Below are 23,643 nucleotides of genomic sequence, written 5' to 3'. Positions count from 1 at the left end.
TGTGTTGTGTTGTTGTGATGTGTGACCTGACCTCTTCCTAGTCCCAAATGTTTGCTTACTTAAGAGTGACAGAAAATAGTACAATAGGAAATGCTGGAATAAGCCAAACTCCTATATGAGACATTACATAATAGGAGCATGTAAGAATGTGAGATTCAGAGACAAAACACCTTGACATTGTAACAGCTATTACACATCAGTGTGTAATAGGGAAGTGCTATGAGAGTTATTATAAAAGAGTCTATTTGATGTTTGGTATAGGTTTATAGCTGTTTATAGTTTAGCCTTTGGCTGAATGATAAAGCTTCCTAGTTTTATAATATATTAGATGATCAAGCAAGAATACTGTAGTGATAGTGGTACTTTTTTTAACAAAGGTTACAAACAATTTTATAGGAATAAAAAAAGGGAGACAGAACAAACAAAAAAGAAAATATATAAATCAAGTGGAAATAAGTGTATAACCCACAAAAATCAAGAAAAAGCTGAAGGACACAAATTTGTTTAAAAGTGTTTTGAAGCATCTTAAAACACATTTGCTGTGAGGCTGTTTGAGAGTTGAGGAGCAACAAAAGTAAAAGGACTAAATAGTGATAAGATTAATCCGCTGTGCAAATATTCTGTTTTATAATAAAATGTTCTATTTTCATCACAGAAATTGTTCGGTATTCTGCATTTTTCTGCCAGAACGTCATTCATATCTGAAAGGAAAAACGACCGTTGAAGCAGCACATAGACCATCATGTCTAATTTTTTTTTTATTCTTTAAGGCTGATCCACTTTAGTCACATACCTTGCCAGTTTATTGACTGAGCATTGGATTGAATTTGTACATTTCCGACCAGTGCTAAAGATGGATGATACTCCTCTTGATAGCATTAGCCTGTTGTAGTTATGCTGAGACTGCTCAATGCTGAGCTCCATTGAGAATAGGTTTAAAGGGGTTGAATGCCTTCTGCTGAGGCAGGGCATCTACTGACCACTCTTTACATGCCCTCTGGCCCTGCCCGCTGGCCTTTGTGTCACCCAACAATGATGGCACTGGAGCACTACAGCCAGGGAGAGATCATTGTTCAATTCAGCCAATCGGAAAGCAACAAATAGACGTTTATGTGATGTGTGAGTTTCTGTGCATGTGTGTGTATGTGCATGGTAATGCAAAGGTGAATGCATGTGGATTGAATGTGTCTTTCACACCAACCTTTTGCAACTACTCTGTGACGAAGGGGAGGGGGACGTCACACAAAAACAGAGCCAATCAGACATAAGCTGTTTGGATTTATGCCAGGGTTTTTAGGCTTGTAAGACTTTAGTACAAGTGGCAAAAGCTATTTTTTTCCCCCAAAAAAGTCAGCTGAGACGAGATGCCCTACACACCGTCTGGCTTTTTCTGTGACCGGTTGATCCGGGAACGAGAGAGGAGAGACGGGGAAGGGTCTCTGAACAAGCCCCTCCGCTTCAACGGACAGGATTACAACACCCTGAGACAGGAATGCCTTCAGAGGAAGACCCTGTTTGAGGATGAGACTTTCCCGGCCACTGTGGAGTCTTTGGGCTTCAAGGAGCTCGGACATAAGTCCAACAAGGTCAAGAACATCGTCTGGAAGAGGCCCAAGGTAGGAGGGGGTTAGACTGGGTCACGTTGAGTGCAAAGTTAAATAAAGAGGGGATGGATCACATGTGGGAGTTGGGACATTATTGTTTAATACACAACATCAAACCTGCGTGGATAACTAACAGCTGCTGTGGGACTTTTTCCTGGAAATGGAGATTGAAATAATGCCCACCAGTCCTACATAACTGGATTAGAATTAGGTTACTGTTAACTGCCCAGCAGCAGCTATATCATTATGCCTGTCTTCTATTTTTTGACTAAATTGCTATAATACAATGGATGTTTTATTACATTTGTTTTTATTTTTAAACTATAATTTAGCCCCAGTTAGTATTTGCCAAAATCATGAGAATATGACACCCTCAGTCCTTAGACTAACAAATACAGTTGCATACCTGATATGGGAATGATTATTGGTCCCTTTTGCGCCGAAGTTAACTCCTTTTGTTTATTGTTGTCTACAGGAAATCTGTGAGAACCCTCAGTTCATTGTTGGAGGAGCCAGTAGGACAGACATCTGCCAGGGAGATCTTGGTAAATTATGCCTCTTCTAACACTGTAGGCACAGCAATATTACATTTTGTGAAGCGAAATTCTCATTGAATGATAAGAGGGAATTTGTTTAGAATCGGAGCAGTTCAGAAGGAAAGATTCGATGATGATTGACTTTACACTGAAATCAACTCCAGCTTAATGTTGAAGAGTAAAAATAACAAGAACAGCACATCGGTGGAATGACAAAAGCAAGAAATCCACGCTGAAACACCTAAACACTGTCCTTTCGTTGTTTGGTGTCATATTATAGTAACTGTTTCCAGGTTTTGTTGAAAAAAAGAAAGTGGGTACACCACACGCAGTGTGAATGGGCTGAATACATGTTGTATGGAACTACTATCGCTGGATTCAACTTTCAGTGACAGTCTGAATTCAGGCAGCTTGGGGGATGACTGGGTAGCAAACATCCCATCGATCCCCCGCGCACGGCCTCTCTGCCTGCAGCGGCCTCCCCATATTGTGCTTATTCTTTTGGAAGGGAATCCAACCAGCAGCACTTCTCATTGTTGTTCAGTACAGACTGCAAATAAAGGGGACCAAAGGGACAAAGGTCCTGGCAGACACTGTTAACCATTCCCAAACTTACATTGTTTCCAGTCCGGCAGCTAACACCCTGTCACACACCTGGACAATCAGAAAACACAAATGTCAGCACTCGGCTGCGATCTTTTCCTCCAGCAAAACAAAATATGTCCAGCAGAGAAGTTCCTGTCAGTCTTTGTTTTTGTTTTGAGTGAAATCACAATTGCCAAGGTACATGTTGTATACCTTGGCAGCTATTTGTTTGTTGAATGAAGACAAGGAATTACATTTCCAACTACATCCATACATTTGGAATTAGGAAAAGGCAGCATTTTTAGATATCGCAACAAATGTCAATCAGAATCTGTGCTGAAGATGGTTCAGACAGTTCCCATCCTGATCTGCTGGAAACATTTGTCTTGAACTCCAAGTGTAGATGAAATCACCCAGTAAAAGTTACCTGAATTTAATAAACTTTTTGTGAATTTTGCGTGTTCAGGTGACTGCTGGTTGCTGGCTGCCATTGCCTGTCTCACCTTAAATGAGAAGCTTCTTTACCGTGTTGTTCCCCATGAACAAAGCTACACAGAAGGCTATGGCGGCATCTTCCACTTCCAGGTCAGACAAAAAACATAAAATTTCCATGTATTGCCACAAAGTCTCCATCATAATATTCAGTCCTTCCTTTAGCATCTTAAAATAAAGGTTACTGACACAGCACTCAGTAGTAGACGTGTGACATTGACTTAAAATGTTATTCACAGACACTTGACACCCACATTGTTTTTCCTCTCTCACCTGCTTCTGGCCTTCAGTTCTGGCGTTATGGCGACTGGGTTGATGTCGTCATTGATGACCGCATCCCAACCTTTAACAACCAGCTAGTCTTCACTAAGTCCGCTGAGAGGAACGAGTTCTGGAGCGCCCTGCTTGAGAAGGCCTATGCCAAGTGAGTACTCAGAGGGGTGAATCCACAAAAGGATTGCATGGCTTTTGCTGCTAAACCTGCACAAATTAGACAAAAACAAACTGTGTAATTCTCAATGCGCACCGACCTGCACTTCCAGGCAAATAGCGTCTCAGTGCTGCGGTGCTATGTGCATGTATTTAAATGAGGTAATATGCACACATTTGGCTCAAAATTGGCCCCTTTCTATGCCTCATTACACAAAAAATACATTTACTAAACACCGGCGCCAATAGCCCCGCAGAGGTAGAGTGAAATCTTCAGGGAGTTGGTGTTAACATTTACAAGGGCTGACACACCCAGTCTTTCCAGTGATCATGGCAGTGGTGATTGTAGCCAGGCTAATCAAATGGCACATCATATGAACACAGATGGCATAGACAGTACAATACCTCACATTCACCACGAGGGAACGCACTGTAACAGTACAGTACATAGCAGAGTAGAGAAGACAGCTCTCCACGTGCCCAGAAGCATGAGGGGGTACAGTTGAAGCATCCCAAAGAACAATCACTCTGACAAAACACTCGATACAGAGTGAGTCAGAGTAAGATACATACCTGCAACTAAATATATTAGCAGTTCCTACAATTTCTCTAAACATTGCTTTTTTGTTCCAAGCTGCTTTGTTGGCTGCAGTTTTGTGTAATTAGTCCGTGTCTCTATTATACGTCCTTCTTGGCCTACAAAAACACCACTATTCAGGTTAGTGCTAAATAATGCTAAGTAAAATGAAAATGGCTTTATTTAACCTGTGAAAGTGTTTCACTAAGATTAAAAATCAAGGCCAAGATAATAGTAGCACTACAACAACAAAATAGACACACACACAGACATAAAAACACACATAATACACATAATATAACTGATACAGTGATATGTCTGAATGAATGAATTGGATATGTAAGTGTAACATCTGTTCACTTCCCTTCCACTTTCCTCTCTAGGCTGCACGGCTCCTACGAGGCCCTCAAGGGTGGAAACACCACCGAGGCCATGGAGGATTTCACTGGTGGAGTCACTGAGTTCTACGAGCTGAAGGAAGCTCCCAAAGAGCTCTATAAGATTATGAAGAAAGCCCTGGAGAGAGGCTCCCTCATGGGCTGCTCCATTGATGTGAGTCAGACATTTTTATGTAACTGCGATACAGAGGAGGAGCACTATGATTCCCAGGTTAATAACTGGGCTTTTCTACTATCATCAGAGCTTTATCAGAGGAGTAATTTAAGATATTCAAATGGTGTTAAACCACATATTAAGTGTAATTTAACACCATTGCACCATGCAGGGAACTTGCAGTAGGCAAAATATATCATCTGTAGCGTTAATTTAAAGGAATTGCTGGTTGTTTTTACAGTATTTCACTCTTCAAATGTTTTGTCCTTGTTCTAAATGTGAACATGTATTTTGTGTACCTGCAGTCCCTTGTTCCTGCTCGCTTTGAGACTCGTACCGTGACAGGACTTGTGAAAGGTCACGCCTACTCAGTGACGGCGGTGGAGGAGGTAAAGCTGGTCACCGACAAACAAAACAATATTGTGTGTGATGTACTGTGATTGTTCCAACTCTGTGATACTACAGAGCTGCACAGCAAACGGTCGAGCAGGACAACACGGTAACAATGATCGTATTAGTTTGGGGTCACTAATGTCGCATTTGATTGTTCAAAAACAGCAAATTAAGCAGTGGTGGAAGAATTATTCATATATTTTACTTAAGTAAAAGTAGCGATACAGCTCTGTAAAAAATACTCTGTTGCAGGTAAAAGTCCTGCATTCAAGATTTCACTGAAGTAAACCTGCAAATGTATAACAGAAAATTTTACTGTTCTTTTTTACAGAAAATGGACTTGTTGTCCAGAATGTTCCCTTTCCGAGAGTATTATTGACATATGTATCATAATAATGTAATATTGTTATTGATATTTTAACACATACGCTGTATTTGTTATAGCTGGTGGAGGTGGAGCAAATTTTAACTACTTTATATACTGCTGGATAGTTTGATAGATTCTATAGAAATTTATATACTTTATTTCTAAAATCTGTAACTAGTAGCTGTCAAATGTTGTGAACTAGAAATATAAAGTTGCATAAAATTTAAATGCTCAAGTGAAGTAAAAGTACCTCACAATTGTACCTAAGTACAGTGCTTGAGTAAATGTTTTTAGTTACTTTCCACCACTGAAATTTTAAAAATATAATATCAGTAACGATGTTTTAATGTGAAAATCTCATCTTTTGTGTTTTCGTACAGTGTAAACCATCTCAGCACAAGGAATCTAAAGTTCGTCTGGTGCGTCTCAGGAACCCATGGGGCCAAGTGGAGTGGAACGGTCCCTGGAGTGACAAGTGATGAGTTTTTAACTATCTTTACTCTTACTTAAATCTTCTGTTTTCAGCCCTACTTTTCTGTCAGGAGCAAGAGTTTGATGAAGGTAGAATTTTGATGTCTTAATGTTTATTTTTTATTTTTTACAACATTAAGCTCCCCCGCAACCCTGTACGCAGGACAAGCGGTTGATAATGGATGGATGGATGGAACATGAAGCTCAATTCTTTAGTTAAATCTATCGTAACTTTTGGCAATTGGCAATTTCACTATTTTTCAGCTCTAAGGAGTGGGCCACGCTCTCTAAGGCTGAAAAAGACAAGCTCCAGCACCAGAGTGCAGAGGATGGAGAGTTCTGGTAAGTTTTTACTGCAGCTGTGAAATGTGTAACAAGATGTCATGTTTATCTGCTAAGTAATGTGATTTATTTCAGTGACAGGGAAACAGACAGAAGGGCAAATTGCATGTACAAATAATTCATGTAACGAAAAAGACAGGTATCAGTATCTATTCTTGTAAGAAAATACCAGATGTTTCTCTGCAAAATGCTAAAATGGGTAGCCAAATATACTTTGGTGGCCCGCTCAAGTAAAGTCTATATTTGGGAAACACTGCTATGAGGAAAGCACTTTGCTCCTCAGCATAATTGTTGTTGGTATTTAGAGGGAGCCAGGAACTGTACTGTGCTAAACTGTGATGCCACATGTAGAGATATTCGCCAGATGTCCCAGTCTCTTATGTGCACATCTAGGATGGCATTTGAGGACTTCAAGAAGAACTACACTAAGATTGAGATCTGTAACCTCACCCCTGACGCCCTGGAGGACGATAAGATTCACAAATGGACGGTTTCTGTGAACGAGGGTCGTTGGGTGAGAGGCTGCTCTGCTGGGGGCTGCAGGAACTACCCAGGTATCTCAATCTACAGAACAACAAAGCAATATACTATTTTTAACCCCACACATGCAAGAGCTTGATCACTCAGGGTGATTTTTACTTTTTCCTCTCCAGTGAATTGATGTATTTTCAGAATCAGAAACAGGTTTATTGCCAAGTAGGTATTTTGATGCTTAACAATCAACAAAGAACAACAAGTACTACAAAAGTCAAAAATCTAAGTAAATTTTATGTATATACTTTGAGGAAAATAAGTATTTGAACACCCTGCTATTTTTCAAGTTCTCCCACTTAGAAATCATGGAGGGGTCTGAAATTGTCATCATAGGTGCATGTCCACTGTGAGAGACATGATCTAAAAAAAAATAATAATCCAGAAATCACAATGTATAATTTTTTTAACTATTTATTTGTATGATACAGCTGCAAATAAGTATTTGAACACCTGAGAAAATCAATGTTAATATTTGGTATAATAGCCTTTGTTTGCAATTACAGAGGTCAAACGTTTCCTGTAGTTTTTCACCAGGTTTGCACACACTGCAGGAGGGATTTTGGCCCACTCCTCCACACAGATCTTCTCTAGATCAGTCAGGTTTCTGGGCTGTCGCTGAGAAACACAGAGTTTGAGCTCCCTCCAAAGATTCTCTATTGGGTTTAGGTCTGGAGACTGGCTAGGCCACGCCAGAACCTTGATATGCTTATTACAGAGCCACTCCTTGGTTATCCTGGCTGTGTGCTTCGGGTCATTGTCATGTTGGAAGACCCAGCCCCCCAGCCAATACATGGCCCCGGTCATCCTCTCCTTAATACAGTGCAGTCGCCCTGTCCCATGTGCAGAAAAACACCCCCAAAGCATGATGCTACCACCCCCATGCTTCACAGTAGGGATGGTGCTCTTTGGATGGTACTCATCATTCTTCTTCCTCCAAACACGGTTAGTGGAATTATGACCAAAAAGTTCTATTTTGCTTTCATCTGACCACATGACTTTCTCCCATAACTCCTCTGGATCATCCAAATGGTCATTTGCAAACTGAAGACGGGCCTTGACATGTGCTGGTTTAAGCAGGGGAACCTTCCGTGCCATGACGTCTTAGTGTATTACCAACAGTAACCTTGGAAACGGTGGTCCCAGCTCTTTTCAGGTCATTGACCAGCTCCTCCCGTGTAGTTCTGGGCTGATTTCTCACCTTTCTTAGGATCATTGAGACCCCACGAGGTGAGATCTTGCATGGAGCCCCAGTCCGAGGGAGATTGACAGTCATGTTTAGCGTCTTCCATTTTCTAATGATTGCTCCAACAGTGGACCTTTTTTCACCAAGCTGCTTGGCAATTTCCCCGTAGCCCTTCCCAGCCTTGTGGAGGTGTACAATTTTGTCTCTAGTGTCTTTGGACAGCTCTTTGGTCTTGGCCATGTTAGTAGTTGGATTCTTACTGATTGTATGGGGTGGACAGGTGTCTTTATGCAGCTAACGACCTCAAACAGATGCATCTAATTTAGGATAATAAATGGAGTGGAGGTGGACATTTTGAAGGCAGACTAACAGGTCTTTGAGAGTCAGAATTCTAGCTGATAGACAGGTGTTCAAATACTTATTTGCAGCTGTATCATACAAATAAATAGTTAAAAAATCATACATTGTGATTTCTGGATTTTTAAATTATGTCTCTCACAGTGGACATGCACCTACGATGACAATTTCAGACCCCTCCATGATTTCTAAGTGGGAGAACTTGCAAAATAGCAGGGTGTTCAAATACTTATTTTCCTCACTGTATGTCTTAAATGCAGAATCAAGTCTGAAAAAGACATCACTCTATTATCAAAGTCTGAAAAGGCATTTTATTGATTTTAAAAAACAAACAAATATTCCACCTGTGAAAATATTTTCTATAATGTCCTGCAGACACTTTCTGGACCAACCCTCAGTACCGCCTTCGTTTGCTGGAGGAGGATGATGATCCCGAGGACAACGAAGTGGGCTGCACCTTTGTGGTGTCTCTGATGCAGAAGAACAGGCGGAAAGAGCGCAAGATGGGAGCCAACCTCTTCACCATCGGATTTGCCATTTATGAGGTGTCCTGTACTTTTTATATCAAGACAGTTTAAATGTTGTCATGTTAATAAGTTTTTATAGAACTTGCATATTTCTTTTTGGCATGTTCCATAATTCTGCAGTACAAAACTATGATGAAAGAAATCATAATAGTTTAAATTGCTGTTCGCTCTGAGGCACACACATAATATTAGTTTTTAATGTTTCCTATTCTTTTAACAGCAATAATAACTTTGACATCATGAGAAAAATTAGCTTTTGGTTTCAATTTGTATCCTCAAATGACACAAACACTGATGTTTATTTCTGTCTCTCTACAGGTGCCAAAGGAGGTAAGGAAATGAAACTCTCACAGCTGAGCAGCAGTTTGCAAGTTAATTACATCCTTCACTGTTTTCATTTCCCTGTTTTCATTTTTTAATTATCATCACCAATGTTTATATAATAGTCTTGGATTTGACTAACCTATGAGGGAGTTCTTATCTTTCTTCTTGGTATTTTTATTTTGAGTGTTCAAACTGTTACCATTCATCATTTCCTGCCCCTGTCCCTGTGACTTTCCCCTTCTAGATGCACGGGAACAAGCAGCACATGCAGAAGGACTTCTTCCTGTTCAACTCCTCCAAAGCTCGCTGCAAGTCCTACATCAACCTGCGCGAGGTGACCCAGCGTTTCCGCCTGAGCCCCGGGGAGTACGTCATCGTTCCCTCCACGTACGAGCCGCACCAAGAGGGAGAGTTCATCCTGCGAGTCTTCTCTGAAAAGAGGAACACCTCAGAGTGAGTGGGTGAGGGGGATCAGGGTGGCCTGCAGGGGGCGAGCTGGATAAGAGGAGGGAATGGGTTTGTAGTTCCCCCCCTGTCAGAATAATGTAGTTACAGTTAGAAATGTTAGTAGATGTTTATTTCACTCGATTGATGTTGATTCTAGGTTTCTTAGTAGGGCTGGGTATTGATATGTAACGTATATCAGAATTGTATTGGTTCTTGTTATTGATGGAAATTTTTAGGTATTAGAGAATATCGAGAGGTTTTAAAAAAACATGTCGAGATCTATAAGTTGTTTGGAGATTTAATGCATCTTTAAAAAACCATGTTGTGATTTCTACCTCAAAAGGAGTAGCAAGACTTGTTAAGGCTACAGCTAATGGTTATTTTAATTATTGATTTATCTGTATGTTATTTTATATATAATAAGTTTTCTTGTTAATTAATTAATTTTCATGCACAGTGAGTGCACAGGCAGAGTGGGCGCAGGTAGACCAGCTGGTACAAACAGTTCAAAACTTAAAGATATTAATTTTACTGTATGTTTTGACAAAGAGAAGCAGCAGATATTTTTGCTTAAAAATAATTCAAAACGGCTTGATTGACTAGTTGTTTCAGCCCTAACACTGTTGAATACTCCCAGTAATTACCAACCCAATTGGAGGAATCAAATTAAAAGGATGTTGACCTGTACTCTTTTAATTCCTCTGCACATGATGAAAAATAATTTTAACTTTTCCTGATATAAAAATTTTAATCTTAGATAAAGTGGTCAACAGTGTTTGTGAGGCAGAAATCACAACTGAAGTCTTGGCCCCTGGACAAGCAGGATGTCTGTGTGCTTTATACACTGATTTTATTAAATGCACATAATGTTTAAAATATAGCCACTGTAGATAAATACCCAGCCCTACTTGTTAGATTTAAAGTTGCAGCAGCAGGTTTGATTTAGCCTAGAAAATACAAAGTTTAATGGTGATTTCCACTCTCCATGTGCATTTTACAGTGCAAGTTAATATGTTTCTTGATGAGGGTGGGGTTTTATCAGGGTGCTTGGTGGGTGGGACACAAACCACCAAGAACAAACAATTTTAACGGCGATTTGATTTATAGAACTGGAAGAAATCGGCCCCAGTTCGAAGCTGTTATGGAATCTTTTTTAGGACAAGCGACTTCGATCCGGTAAACTTTCAAAATATTCAATACTGCATACTCAAGCTTCAACACACACCTCCACCCCCTGCTGCCCTGGAGGACCAGACAGCATGCAGAGCTGGCCTGCACTCTGATGGACCGGGACCTGGCTGTGAATAAGGCCATGGGATGGATGTGCACAGCAAACAGCTCACTGTGATGGGCTTGAGATTTCACAAATTATATAATATTAACACCAGTAGTTTTAACCTACTTGGACTTGAGAAGGGTGTGTGTTATCACATAGTAATGAAATAATTGACAAACTTCCTTATATCCCATCTAATACAATCTAAAATCAGGAAGACGACACCTTCTACAATCAAGACTGAATCAAAAATCAAGAGAAATTACTCTTAATTGGAAGAAGCTACAGGTGGTACAATACTAACAACATTTTATTCACAGCTTCATAGTGTTTGTGGAATAATTTTTCCATTTTAGTCCAATGTGAGTATGGGACTATAAGTGGTATAATGATTCAGATATGTTTAAGTCTTGCTGTCTCATCAGTGAGCTGAGGATTTCAGACTTATTTAACTGTTAATATCTGATGAGAAAAAACATGATTGGCTGTAGTAAACAGATTAGAGTGCACAGGCTTGTGGTCCAAATGAGATGTTGTTGTCACCATCGTGACTGCTGTTTGTTCATCTTCACCCAGGGAGATAGAGAACAGGATCGAGGCTGATCATCCAGTGGTAAGTGACGCTCTTTTCTTCTTGTGACTTTGCAGAATTAGGAGATTAGGGGCTCTCCCTGACAGACTGACATCTTCTTCTTGCTGCAGGTTTAAGTGATTGAAAAAGACCTGCAGCAAGTGAAAGCTCTCTTCTTTGATAGCTTTAAGATATGTTTTAATATGACTAAGTTATCAAGGACACAACAATACTGTGCTCTTTTCTGTGGCTTTGAATTGCTTGGATGAAAATGGGGGGCTGTGTGCTTAACTTAACAACTAAAGCTGCTGAAGAAGAGAGGGCTTTGACTTGCTGAAGGTCTTTTTCAATACATGAGAGCAGTTATGAACTGTATGTGAAATTTGATCTCCACATTTTTCCTTTCACATCTTCTCCCTCTTGTCTCTTTATCTCCTTCTACTTTGTGGCTCCATGACGCCTCAGCCGGCGCCGGCCTCAGCGGGGGAAGAGAGTGAGGAGGACCAGCAGTTCAGGACTATTTTTCAGGAGATAGCCGGCGATGTGAGTACAGTTTTTTAATTAACAAAGCCCTCCTGTACTCTGTGTTCGGGTATTACAAATATCCGCTGATTTTAATGGTTGTCTCCTCTCTTCTACTGTTTCCTTTGGCCCTCTGGCCTTTCTCTCAGGACATGGAAATCACAGCCAACGAACTGAAAAACGTTCTCAACAGAGTGATCACCAAACGTGAGTCCAGATCGATCAACCGAACTGTTTCAAAGGTGGCACAAACTTTCCAACTCATCTACGAGAGATGGACAACAGAGCCTTCCGCCTCCATTCCAGCTCTGTTTGTTTAATCTTAGTCTCTCTCTTTCTCTCTGGATTACTGTCTCTCCACGGATTACTAACTCTCTCATTTTGGAGACATAATGGGACGTCACATGCGATTTCATGGACAGAATCATTTAACATTTTTAATTAACCATATCCGCTTACTTGAACATGAGACTTCATATTGTACATACATATAATTTATGTCACATCTCATACATATGCAGTAAAGCTGCAATGATTAATTATAACTATTAACTTACTTGCCAACTATTTTGATAATCGATTCATTCGAGTTAGAGCAATATTTTTCTTAAATGTGAATATTTTCTGGTTTTCTGTGATGAATATCAGCTTCTGGACAAAAGAAGATATTTGAGGTTATGATCTTGGGCTTTTGGAAACTTCAAAACACCATTTACTGACATTTTTAGATAACAACTAATCGACTACTCTGGAAAATACTAGACAGATTAAACGACAATGAAAATAATTGTTAGTTGCAGCCCTAATATTCTACTGTATTTTGTATTTGCAGCTTATTTATTTTTTATATTTGCACGCTTTCCTGACTGTCTGTCAGAACTTTACAGTACATGGTCAGAAAGCTGAAACTCTACTTGTTGTAATACATAAACCTATATATTGGCTTCAGTTGTTCAGGTTTAAATGGACTGATGTCATTAGCAGAGCAATCCATTCAAACGAACCAATCATGGGGCACCGCTTATTTCTCTCCACCTATACACACAGGTGCTGCACAAGCTCTACGCAACAGAGAGCGAGAGATCACATCAAACATCACAACAAACAAAATGAACCAGGCTCAAAACTTAATCAGCTGCTGCAACTAGCTGAGACGCCTGTGAATCAAGGAGACACATCCCAAAATTTACTTTTTGTTAAGTCTAAATATTTCCTTAATGGAACAATAATGTTTAGAATTTCAGAAGAAAAAAACATGAAAACTTAAGTCTGTGGAGAGATTTTATTCTGAAACATTTGTATAAGTTGGAATGTGAGGAAAATCTCCTCTGTAAACTCCCAACAGATTTAATAGGGTCATTCTGTCTTTATTTGTTGCCCTCTGAATCTTGTCCTGTCCTGTGTCTCCCTCCAGATAAGGACCTGAACACTGAGGGCTTCAGCCTGGAGAGCTGCAGGAGCATGATTGCTCTGATGGACGTATCCTTTGTATCGAGTGCATCGGGCTGGCTGTGTTGTCTGTAGGAAGCACAACCTGCCGAGACCCATGGCGGGGTCTATGATGGACGCTCACAGGGCCTGTGCCTCATTTCACTACACAAACAGCAATATTTTTCAATACTTCAAGTATACAATATTTCCCTTTGTCATTGTCCAGTCTGAGTGTGTATTTACTCCTGACAAGTTGATGCTCTAGTGACAACTTAGGACATGACGACATGATGGAGAACATGCAAAATTATTACACAATCCACTACAGTATGTTAGTGATGTAATTCCAACACACACACAAAACAAAACTTGCAGTCACTTTTTCTGGGTGACACTGAAATTTAAATGATGTCAGTTTTAAGCTCATAGAGCAGTACTGGAATATGAAGCCAGCTGTTTTGTAAGTGGACACTGACTAATGTGTTGCACGATTTGGGTCTTAACTGCTTCTGTTCAGATGGATGGGACGGGTAGACTTAATCTTCAGGAGTTCAGGCATCTGTGGAATAAGATCAAACAGTGGCAGGTGGGAAAGGAATGTGTCCCTCTCTCTCATTTTCTGTAACAGCGGTTATAATCCCTCTCTCTCGCTATCTCATCACTTTTTACCAACTCAGTCTGTAAAGATGAACTGAACTCCCAGCAAGGTGATCTACATCAAATTCACATTTTCTCTCTTTCAGGGAATCTTTAAGCACTATAATGCTGACCAGTCCGGTAGCATCAACAGTTACGAGATGAGGAATGCTGTCAATGATGCAGGTAATCGCTTTGACAGACAAATTAAAATTTCTTTCAGTTCATCCACATTACAAAAAGACAGATTTTTGCAGCTAGTAAAAATATCCGTGCAGATATTTTGATGGGGGGTTTTCTGCCCAGGTTTTGAGATATCTCTGTTTTAAATTGCTGCTGCTGTTTGAATACAAATTTTACATTATTCTGAGTAATCAGTCGAATTTCTCAAAACCACACAAATAAAACCAAAACTATCAGAACCGCCAGACACTACCAGGGATTTTTGTAATTTTGGTGAACTGATTTTTTAAGCTTGTTGTTTACAACATTTTTATATTTAACACTTAATAAAGTACTACAAATTTTACAAATTTGATTAATGCTCTATTTTCATTGATGTTTTGGCAAACAAACATATTAGTCTGAACCTGATCGCTAAAAAATGTATTAATTGTCTCTGAAATTATGGGCTTATGTTACCTTATGACTTTTAAAAGCTCATTTGTCTGATGTTTTGCTATATGCTACATTTTGAAACTATGATTTTATTGACATGATATTGAATCGTATTTTCTGATTTATGATGTAAACATCCCGTTTGTATACTGTAGGATTAATTCAGTCTGTGCTGCAGATGAACATGAACAGCTTGAACTCATCCTCTAAATGTTCTTGTCACTGTACAGCCATGTGTCTTGTGTCCCGCTCAGGCTTCCGTCTCAACAACCAGCTGTACGATATCATCACCATGCGCTACGCAAACGAGAACATGAACATAGACTTCGACAGCTTCATCAGCTGTCTGGTGCGGCTCGAAGCCATGTTCAGTAAGTCAGCGCCTCACCTGAAAGCCAGGTGGTGATAAGCAGCAATAGATAATATTTTAAAAACACTCTTTCCAGCATTGCAGTATTTTACTTTGTGTGTTTTTTCTATTTTTTTTATCCACAAGGTGTGATTTTCTTTTCTTTTTTTGCATTCAATGTGGTTTGGCACTTCACTTGGCAAGATTTTAATGTGAAAATGTACTCTCTTATTGCCCTTGTTCAAGTGGGGCTGCCACATCCCATCTAATTGACAGCTTGTAGATTTATTAGTCTATTTACACAAATTCTAGTGTCAGTGTTACGACCCCGGCTCAAGGGAGGGAACATAAAGGCAGAAAGCAGGAGGAAAACAAAAACAAAACGGGCCTGTTTGGGATGGAACTGCCAGGTATACAGTAGATGTTTCTCTGACCAGAAGCTGGGAAAAATATAAACCTAAAGTGCAACAAGTACGTCCAAAGGAAAACGTTGCCATTTACTAGCACAGCAGGGTATGTGGGAAGTTGAGAAAGAAGCCTGTATTTTCTATTTCTGAACAATTACTACAGCTGCTGTCAGGGATGCACAAGAGAGGAAAACAAGGTGTGTCTAGTCTAGTTTTTTTCCCCCCTGGTATTGTTTTGTATAAAGAATCACCCACCAGGTTGACAACAATATGTAACTTTAAGTAGTTTGGTGTCCATAATGGGCTCCTGGAAAAAGTGTTGAATCAACGATGAAGTGTGATGTTTTCCTCTCCAGGGGCGTTCCAGGCCTTTGATCAGGACGGAGATGGTACAATCAGACTCAGTGTCCTGGAGGTAAGAGCTATGATGACATGTTACTCGTTCCACAACCCACAACACAGCTGCTTTGTGGTTATTCCCACCTCTGGCTACGTCCATTACTGCTTAAGTGCCTCTAAAGAAGCATCAGCCTGCTGCAAAAGAAAGTTTATGTTAATCTAGTGACGTAATATGGTATACTGTAATTTAATAGGCAAGTGGCTGTAAAGCTTTACTCCTTCATGCATGTAAAAGTATTCTGAGAAGAGAGAATACATCTTTGATTGAACTCCTCTCAACTTGTAAACTTGCACAAATGTGAGCAAAAAGTGTCAGGAACCACTGCTCTAATGAAGACTGCTGATCTTATCTATTACTGAAATCTATAGATTATATCAAACTAAAAAATAAAGCCGTTGCTCTCGATGAATCACTTTCATTTTAATGGATAATCTACTATTATAATTGTACACAAAAGTAGAACTTAGCCGACTTGAATTTGCCTGTCTGTAAAGTGTAAATGTAATTTTAAAAATGGCCTCCAGGTGTATAAACCAGATTTATTGAAGTTTCCTTCTCTCTACCTGCAGTGGCTCCAGTTGACCATGTACGCCTAGAAAGGCCCAGATTCTCCCAGGTGAGCTCCACTCCTCACGAGGACCAGACCTGCCAGCCTTTACCTCAATATTCAGTGTGCCCGATCGTCGTTAGCTCTCATCCATTTCATCTTCAGCCTTCCCTCCCTCAGTCCCAACAGCTCTGCTCTTTCTACTCCGAAATGTTCAGCATGCTTCTTCCAGTTTATCTTTTCAATTTTTCTTCCTCTTCCTAGTTCCCTGTATTTAGGTCTCAGGCCTTTTGCATTTCTTTCTCTGCTCTTGTCCTTCAATTATCATCTAAATATCAGTCTCTCCTTTCAGCCATAAGCATCTTTTATTTTTATTTTTAAAGACACCCTTACGTAACACTTGTACGGTACTTTTCTCAGGCATCAAACACACACAACCTCTTTTTTTCTGTCACAATACCTCACCGAGCTCCTTCTACCAAACCCCCCCACCCCCCCCCGTGTTATCTTCTTCTGTTATCAAACTGAGCAGCAAGGGCATTCTTCCTGTACTCATTCCAGTAAACTGGGCTCTCTGGTGGACAGTGAATAAACTTGTGAATTACTCCTGCAACTGTTATATTTCTGATAATACAACCAACACTTTCTATAGGATTTCCAGGCCTCCTGAACAGATATCACTCTGCCCCCCCCACCCCCCACCCTGTTTTCAATCACGTATTTTTGTGAATAAAACTATCCTGCTGTAATTTTTGTGGGCCTTAAGAATCAGTCATATTTCACCCCACCAGCGACTGTGTACCAGCTCCAGTCTTACGGATAGCATTACCTGGTGGACAAACTCAGGCTTCTTTTGTTCATCTCAGCTCCAGCCAACAGGAATTAAATCCCCGCCCCCAACAACTGTCCAGTCTTTCAGCTCATCATGTGGATGAACAAAACAAGAACAAAACTGTGGAGCTGACGAGTTTTTACTTCAATATTGACGTTCGAGGTTCAAATATGGATTTGAAAGAATATGGCTAATAGGTTGGACTGCAGCTTTTTTTGTGATTAAGGCTTTGATCAAATGAGTGTACTGCATTTTTAACTATTTTAACCAAATAAATAAATGTGTAGTTATTGGTTTGACTGCGTTACCAGTAGATCTGATATGAAATTGTGGTGTTTTTGATCTTAAAATGTGCTTTGTCATGTTCATATTTGGGCTCTTCTGATCCATAAGATTCACTTAAAGTGCATATAAAAGAATATAAATCAAAAGCACCATATAGAAGACACTAGTTTTATCATATTGCAACATTTTTTTATTATTAACAATGTATTACATTGCACTTTCTTAAAAAATATCTCTTCACAACTTTGATAACTGAAAAACTTGAAGAAACTCAGGAATGCCAGGTAAGAGGTGAACTGCATGCTTTCCTCAGTCATAAAAAATGAGCGTATGAGGCAAGTTTGGAAGATGGGGGTTGTGAGAACGTCGGATTAACTCGGCTGACAACTAATCCTCAAAAATAGAGGACACAAACAAGAGCGCTGTAACCACAACAAACTATTCCAAAGAGAGCATCAGCTGGACTTTCATACTACTTAAAACTGGTTTAATTTGCCTTTAAAAAATGGCTTCGTGTTACAAACTTGGCAGTTTTTAGGCGGTGAGGTATGGCATGGGAGATGAATCCTAATATTTCCCTTCATGCTCTTCCCTCGAACACCTCCTCGAACCATCCTTCACCTCCACGCTTCATTAGAAAACTATCTTCACTGTGGAAAATACAGCTCCAGCGCCTTCTGCTCGATGCTCCAAATATAAAATAAATTTGCAAAATCAATATCTCCAAGGAGAAAATTGTGTCATAAAAACAGTACTTCACACTCACCCAGGGTTCGCCAAACGGAGTTAAAACACTCAACGCTTAGGGAGAATAAACCTACACAGATAAACACATGTAGGAACACACACTACCACCCTGTCTTGGTTCTGTTCTCACTGCAAATATAAATTCTCAAATGGAAACCTCAGGCCAAGTCACAAAACACTGCACCAAATTCCCTCAACACTTTAATATCACTGAGCAACAAAAATAAATGTAATCCTAAACTGCTAACAAAACAAAGAGAGATTGTTAGCAACTGGATTTTTCTGAAAACAAAACTGAAAATGAAAAAAACGTCTTCAAAACAAATACTCACACCGTTTAATTAAAACACGACCTGTGAGACTACACCATGAATTTCTGAAAACTTTAAAATCACTCATTATTATCTTAAACATAAGGTTACTTTGAGTGAATTATGGCAACATAATTAAACAAAACAAACGGAAAATAACTCTGTTGCTCGAACTTGACACATAACTGCACAACAACAATAAAAACATCTCTTAACCCATGCCATATTGTAGCTAACAAATCTGGAAGTTTCTGTCTCTGTTTCAACAGAAAAGCATAACAAGTCCCTCTGATACTGGCAACGCTGAAGTTTCTTCAATAAAAAAAGTCATGTGTTTCTTTCTCTTAACTTTGGTCAGTGAAAAGAGGAACTGCAGTGGTCAGACAGAGAGAGAGAGGAAGGCGTGTTTTGTAGAACATAAAAAAGACAACAACAGCGCAACCAACCCTCCTTTCATGATTGTATTTTGGTTGGATTCCAACACCGAACATAAAGGATGGAGTCGTCAGACGCCACTCATCAGGCTTGACAGGTTTAGTGGGTCCCAAGAACATCCCCCCCAATATGGGAGGTTAAGAGGGTAAAGATAGCAGGTAAGGGTAGAGGGCTCGGAGAAACAAAGTTCCCACCACCAGTCCTTAAGGCTCCAATTCATTCTCCTCCTCAGCGTGTTTCTGCATGTGCATCAGCATCCCCTGCAACAGACAAAGAAATATGCTGCAAATCAAGTTCCAAAACCAAAACGTATTTCGCTACATACTAAAAAGATAATAAATAGGTTGATATGGGAGGGAAAAAATGTTTCTATACCTGCTTGGAGTTGTTGCGTGCACAGAAAAACTCTTCACAATTTTTCCAGCGGCACTTAAGCGTCTGGGAGTTGGCACTGGTGTGGTCATTCATCAGGTGCTGCTGCAGATGCTCCATCATCCCGAACACCAGCGAACAGCCGTGCCACTGTCAACACAAGACACCTTTATTAACCAGGCAGTCTGCATCTCAGAGGCTCAGGTCAGATTTCGCTTGGCAAAATGTTCTCGTGTTGCAAAAAGCAGGTGAAACAGAAAATAGCTTGAGTAGGGTTGTAAACATAAACTGTTTACATTGATAGTGGGCTAACAACAGCCGTCCACAAAGCTGTAAATTACAACAGCAACACTTCACTGTCATCCCTCCGTTGCTGTCCTTGCACTCACTGCAGCCAAACAGCAGCTCTCCTCTGCTGCTGCTTTTATTTGGCCATGCAATAATAAAACGAGAAATGTAAAATCAATTTGAACTCTGCGCAGGTAAAGACATCTTGCCCCGTTCCTCATAAAATTCAGTCTGACCGTATTTTCAGAGGGAAAAATGGCACCAATCACTGATAAGGGGGTCAAGGCAGACTGAAACCTAGCAGACTTGCAGCCATGACAAATCTGAGGGGTGGAAAGAAAATAAACTGGATAGGAAAGACGGAAAAAACTAATTTCTGCTATACAATGTTTTGTTGAATGTTATGTGTGTGCTTTTTTATGTGAATTATTAATATTACGTAAGTCACTCTTTGGTAGAAATGTGTCCCAAGTTCCATAATTTTAAGGGGCCACAAGCTTAAAAGGTTGGGAACCACTGCACTACAGGGCTGCCTACACTGACAAAAACATCAGGATGTGATGTCAAACCTGAAATCAATTCTAAAAGAGGCAGATGTCTCCTGAATATTCTTGATTTCTCCTATTACAGTAGCCTGAATGCACCAAAATGAAATTCAGCCACATGACATGTTGCGTAAGTGACTCTTACATCGTCTGAATAAACTCATTCACCTCTCCGCTCTGCTTTGTATTTGTAACACACTATCTTACCCAGCAGCGGTAGTTCTGCATCAGGTTCAGCTTGTTGACCTGCACGCTGCCATCGTAACAGCCTGTGTAGATCTGAAACACAGAATTAACACAAATAAAAGGCTGATCTTATCAGGAAAATTCCGGTATTTTTAAACCTCAGCATATTTTGGGTTGTAAATGATTTGTACAAAAAGTTAGAGAATATGTATAGATCATAGATGATATAAAACTCATCCACTGGTGATAATCTAATCTAAACATGTTTTAATGTTTAATGTTAAATTAGTTTATTCTTTTGCGAGTTACAGTTAGGATCAATAGTGTTCCCAATATATTTGTTTAATGTACAAATTTTTCTAACATAAAGCACTGGAATAAGCAGGTTTCTCACCATGTTCTTGTGGATAGCCATACACATCACCATGTCCTTGTGTCCACCATAAACCTGCAGCTGATCATGAGACTGTGGAGAGAATAACAGGTTGAAATCCTTTCAGATTTTATTGTGCTAAGACATGCAAATATGCACAAAACAGCTGTCACATACATATTTATAAAGTGCTCAGTAGGCAGAGTGGCTGAGAGACTGTTTAATATTATTTAAAGACAGATATGGTTTAAAGATGCAGACCTGTAGATCGTAGACGCGGACAAGTTTGTCCAGACAAGCAGTCACCATCACCTTCCCCAGGACGGCCACTACAGTAACAGCATGACTGTGGCCCTTGTAGACCCGCACCAGCTCTCCTGTCTGTACAAGTGGCACAGTGTTGAGAAAATGTGTGATGTACAGATGTATTAAAATATTTCTAAAACATTATAGCTTGTGATTCTACTGAACTGTGCATATGAAAAGAACAAGAATTATAAACATGTACAAAAAATCTATTTCTTCTCATGTATAAAGAGACAAACAGGATGACTCACATGGATGTTGTGTGCGTAAACACACTGATCACTGGATCCACTAAATACAAGGTCATTGACCACCTGAGAGAGAAATAGGAGGAGAGAGATGATAATACACTTAGTACTAGTTGTTATAAAAATAAAGTGAGCCAGGTGTGAGGTGTGAGAAATTCTCGGAAACTCATAAAAATGTACACAGCATTGTTTATTGAGCCCGGCCAGGGAGCATAGTAGCAGCATACACCTTACAGATCCAATGTAGTACCAAAACCAATCTGAAGGATACTTCCTGTCTGGAGATATTTATCCCTTATCTACAGAGATTCACATGAGGTTATTGTTCACCCTCCTATACATGAGTGAAGACTATTAAGATATTGGTTCAAATCAAGACACTATGCTTACCTAACTTAACCTAAAGTCACGTTGTGTCATTCAAGCCACATGCAACACTTTCTACATCGAGCCAGTCAGTCTGTCTGTAATGAAATACAATAAAGATAATCTCGACCAGCTGTGGCAGTGGGTCGACCATGCAGGCAGAGAAGAGAGACAGAGCCTACCTACTGTTTTGGAGAGTCCCTGGCTGTGACCTTTGGCCTACTTAAGTTAAACAATTGAACCTATCATGACCTTTACCAACCACACTATGTATACAGATAGCTTGACTGAATTTGTTGTCAGTGTTCACTATACATGCTTCAAGAATCTACATAGATTTACATACAACAACAGATAGATTTTTTCATTCCACTACTTATGTCTTAAATTAAATTTACAACAAGAGTCTCATAGTCAAGTCTCACTGTTGAAATTCAGATTTCTCGACCTACCTTCATGCAGAGTACAGTTTTGGTGTGCCCCTCCAGTGTACGCAGCAACAGTCCGTTCTTGGCATCTCTCACGCTGATGGTGCTATCGTAGGAGCCAACCAGCAGGATCCTCCGGGCTCCCTCCTGTGATGAAGCCAGACAGCTCACAGGCCGCGGCCCGTGGCACTCAAACACATCCATCTGCTTGTTGGTCTAAACAAATATTTGGAAAATAAATACAAAAGCCTTTGGATAGAGACACTTTCCACATTTCTCCCCAAAGCTAGCCAACTACCACTTGTGGCAAAATGTAATGGTATAAAAATATTAACTAAAAGAGCGCTTCCGACTTGACTTCAATGCAGCAAACTATTACTGCTGTATTTCCTCAATCAATCGATTGAACACTTGGTCTTAAAAATGTCATGTGATAGTGTAACAGTGTCACAATTTACTTAAGCACAAGGTAACACAAAAAAAACACACAAAACACATCCCAAAGATATTCAGTTTACAATCACAGAATTTAACAACCATTAAATGATTGCCATTTTTGTTTGAAAATTACTTAAACTATGAATCAATAATTAAAATAGTAGTGGATTAATTTTCTGTCCATCAGCTTATCAATGATTTGCCTAATCGCTGCAGCCCTTGTTCATAAAAACAAAAATACTTAAGAAAAGGTTGAAATGATCTAACATTGTTGAGTCATACTTTTATTTCAGTCTTTCAAATTTTTCACCTTTTGTCTATGGAAAAGTTTCCATAACTACTACAGAATTTCATCTTCATCAAAACAGCCTGTCACTTACCAGATGTGACAGGCTGTCACTTGCTACTTGACTGCTTAAGGCACACTGTGGTACACTGCATTTCTTACCTTGAGGTTAAAGGTCACCACTGTGCCGTTTGCCAGACCAGCGTATAAAATCTTCCAGCGACTGTGGAGGCAGAGGACTCGGTCTGACAGAGAGAACTGCTGCTCAAGTTCTCGTGTCTGTGGATATGAAAGGCCGTAAGTCCAGAAACGAATTGACTTCATTTATGCTTTCAGCACTGAACTGAATCAGTCAAAGAAAAAGATACGCTTTAAGGTGAATACTGTTGAACAACGTTCAACAAGTTTGGTCCCAATTACACATTTTTTATAAAAATAAAGCACCTCATGGCATTCATGCTTCACAAATATGGCTATAGTCAACCACGGTCAATAAAAGAGCTCAAACAACAATAAAAGAAATGTTTTCCTTTTTTTAAACAATTAATGCATTACTCAAAAAATCCTATAACGTGTATCTAATCAGATCAAACAGAGAATGATTAATTCAATCATTGAGTAGTGCAAAGACAATCATTTATTAAATCTGAATCTGTTTAATCAGTAAAAGAAGATACGTGTTTTTACCCTGAGACTGTAGCAGCGAATGGTCTGGTCACT

At 39.7% G+C, this 23,643-nt stretch overlaps 2 protein-coding genes across 2 annotated transcripts; one reads left to right on the top strand and one right to left on the bottom strand.

Annotated features, from left to right (window-relative positions):
• The first annotated feature begins 1,349 nt into the window (after positions 1-1,349).
• On the top strand, positions 1,350-17,605 carry capn3a (calpain 3a, (p94)). The gene is made up of 21 exons (XM_038728172.1): positions 1,350-1,616; positions 2,080-2,149; positions 3,192-3,310; positions 3,508-3,641; positions 4,607-4,775; positions 5,081-5,164; positions 5,916-6,010; positions 6,271-6,348; positions 6,742-6,902; positions 8,798-8,967; positions 9,268-9,279; positions 9,518-9,726; positions 11,573-11,609; positions 12,033-12,110; positions 12,239-12,296; positions 13,504-13,568; positions 14,038-14,106; positions 14,264-14,342; positions 15,029-15,145; positions 15,887-15,945; positions 16,500-17,605. The coding sequence occupies exons 1-21, from the start codon at positions 1,365-1,367 to the stop codon at positions 16,524-16,526; spliced, it is 2,142 nt and encodes a 713-aa protein (XP_038584100.1). The 5' UTR covers positions 1,350-1,364; the 3' UTR covers positions 16,527-17,605.
• Positions 17,606-17,761: 156 nt separating this feature from the next.
• On the bottom strand, positions 17,762-23,643 carry znf106a (zinc finger protein 106a; the record flags this gene model as incomplete). Its single annotated transcript, XM_038728170.1, is given in 9 exon segments — positions 17,762-19,347; positions 19,463-19,609; positions 20,500-20,571; positions 20,873-20,944; positions 21,113-21,232; positions 21,409-21,471; positions 22,224-22,415; positions 23,086-23,202; positions 23,611-23,643. Coding segments are annotated over 9 exon segments (873 nt in total), but the record flags the coding sequence as incomplete, so codon positions are not given.

The sequence above is a fragment of the Micropterus salmoides genome, unplaced genomic scaffold (genome assembly GCF_014851395.1).
Source record: "Micropterus salmoides isolate LMB-PRFRI ecotype aquatic unplaced genomic scaffold, ASM1485139v1 Ms_hic_scaffold_19, whole genome shotgun sequence".
NCBI classification, from domain to species: Eukaryota; Metazoa; Chordata; class Actinopteri; order Centrarchiformes; family Centrarchidae; genus Micropterus; species Micropterus salmoides.
This window is presented reverse-complemented; position numbering and strand designations above follow the sequence as displayed.

Coding starts and splice junctions, on each gene's coding strand:
- capn3a (XM_038728172.1), top strand. CDS start 1,365: ATGCCCTACACACCGTCTGGCTTTTTCTGTGACCGGTTGATCCGGGAA. Junction 6,903..8,797: donor GGGCTGCAGGAACTACCCAG/GTATCTCAATCT, acceptor AATGTCCTGCAG/ACACTTTCTGGACCAACCCT. Junction 12,297..13,503: donor CAACAGAGTGATCACCAAAC/GTGAGTCCAGAT, acceptor GTCTCCCTCCAG/ATAAGGACCTGAACACTGAG.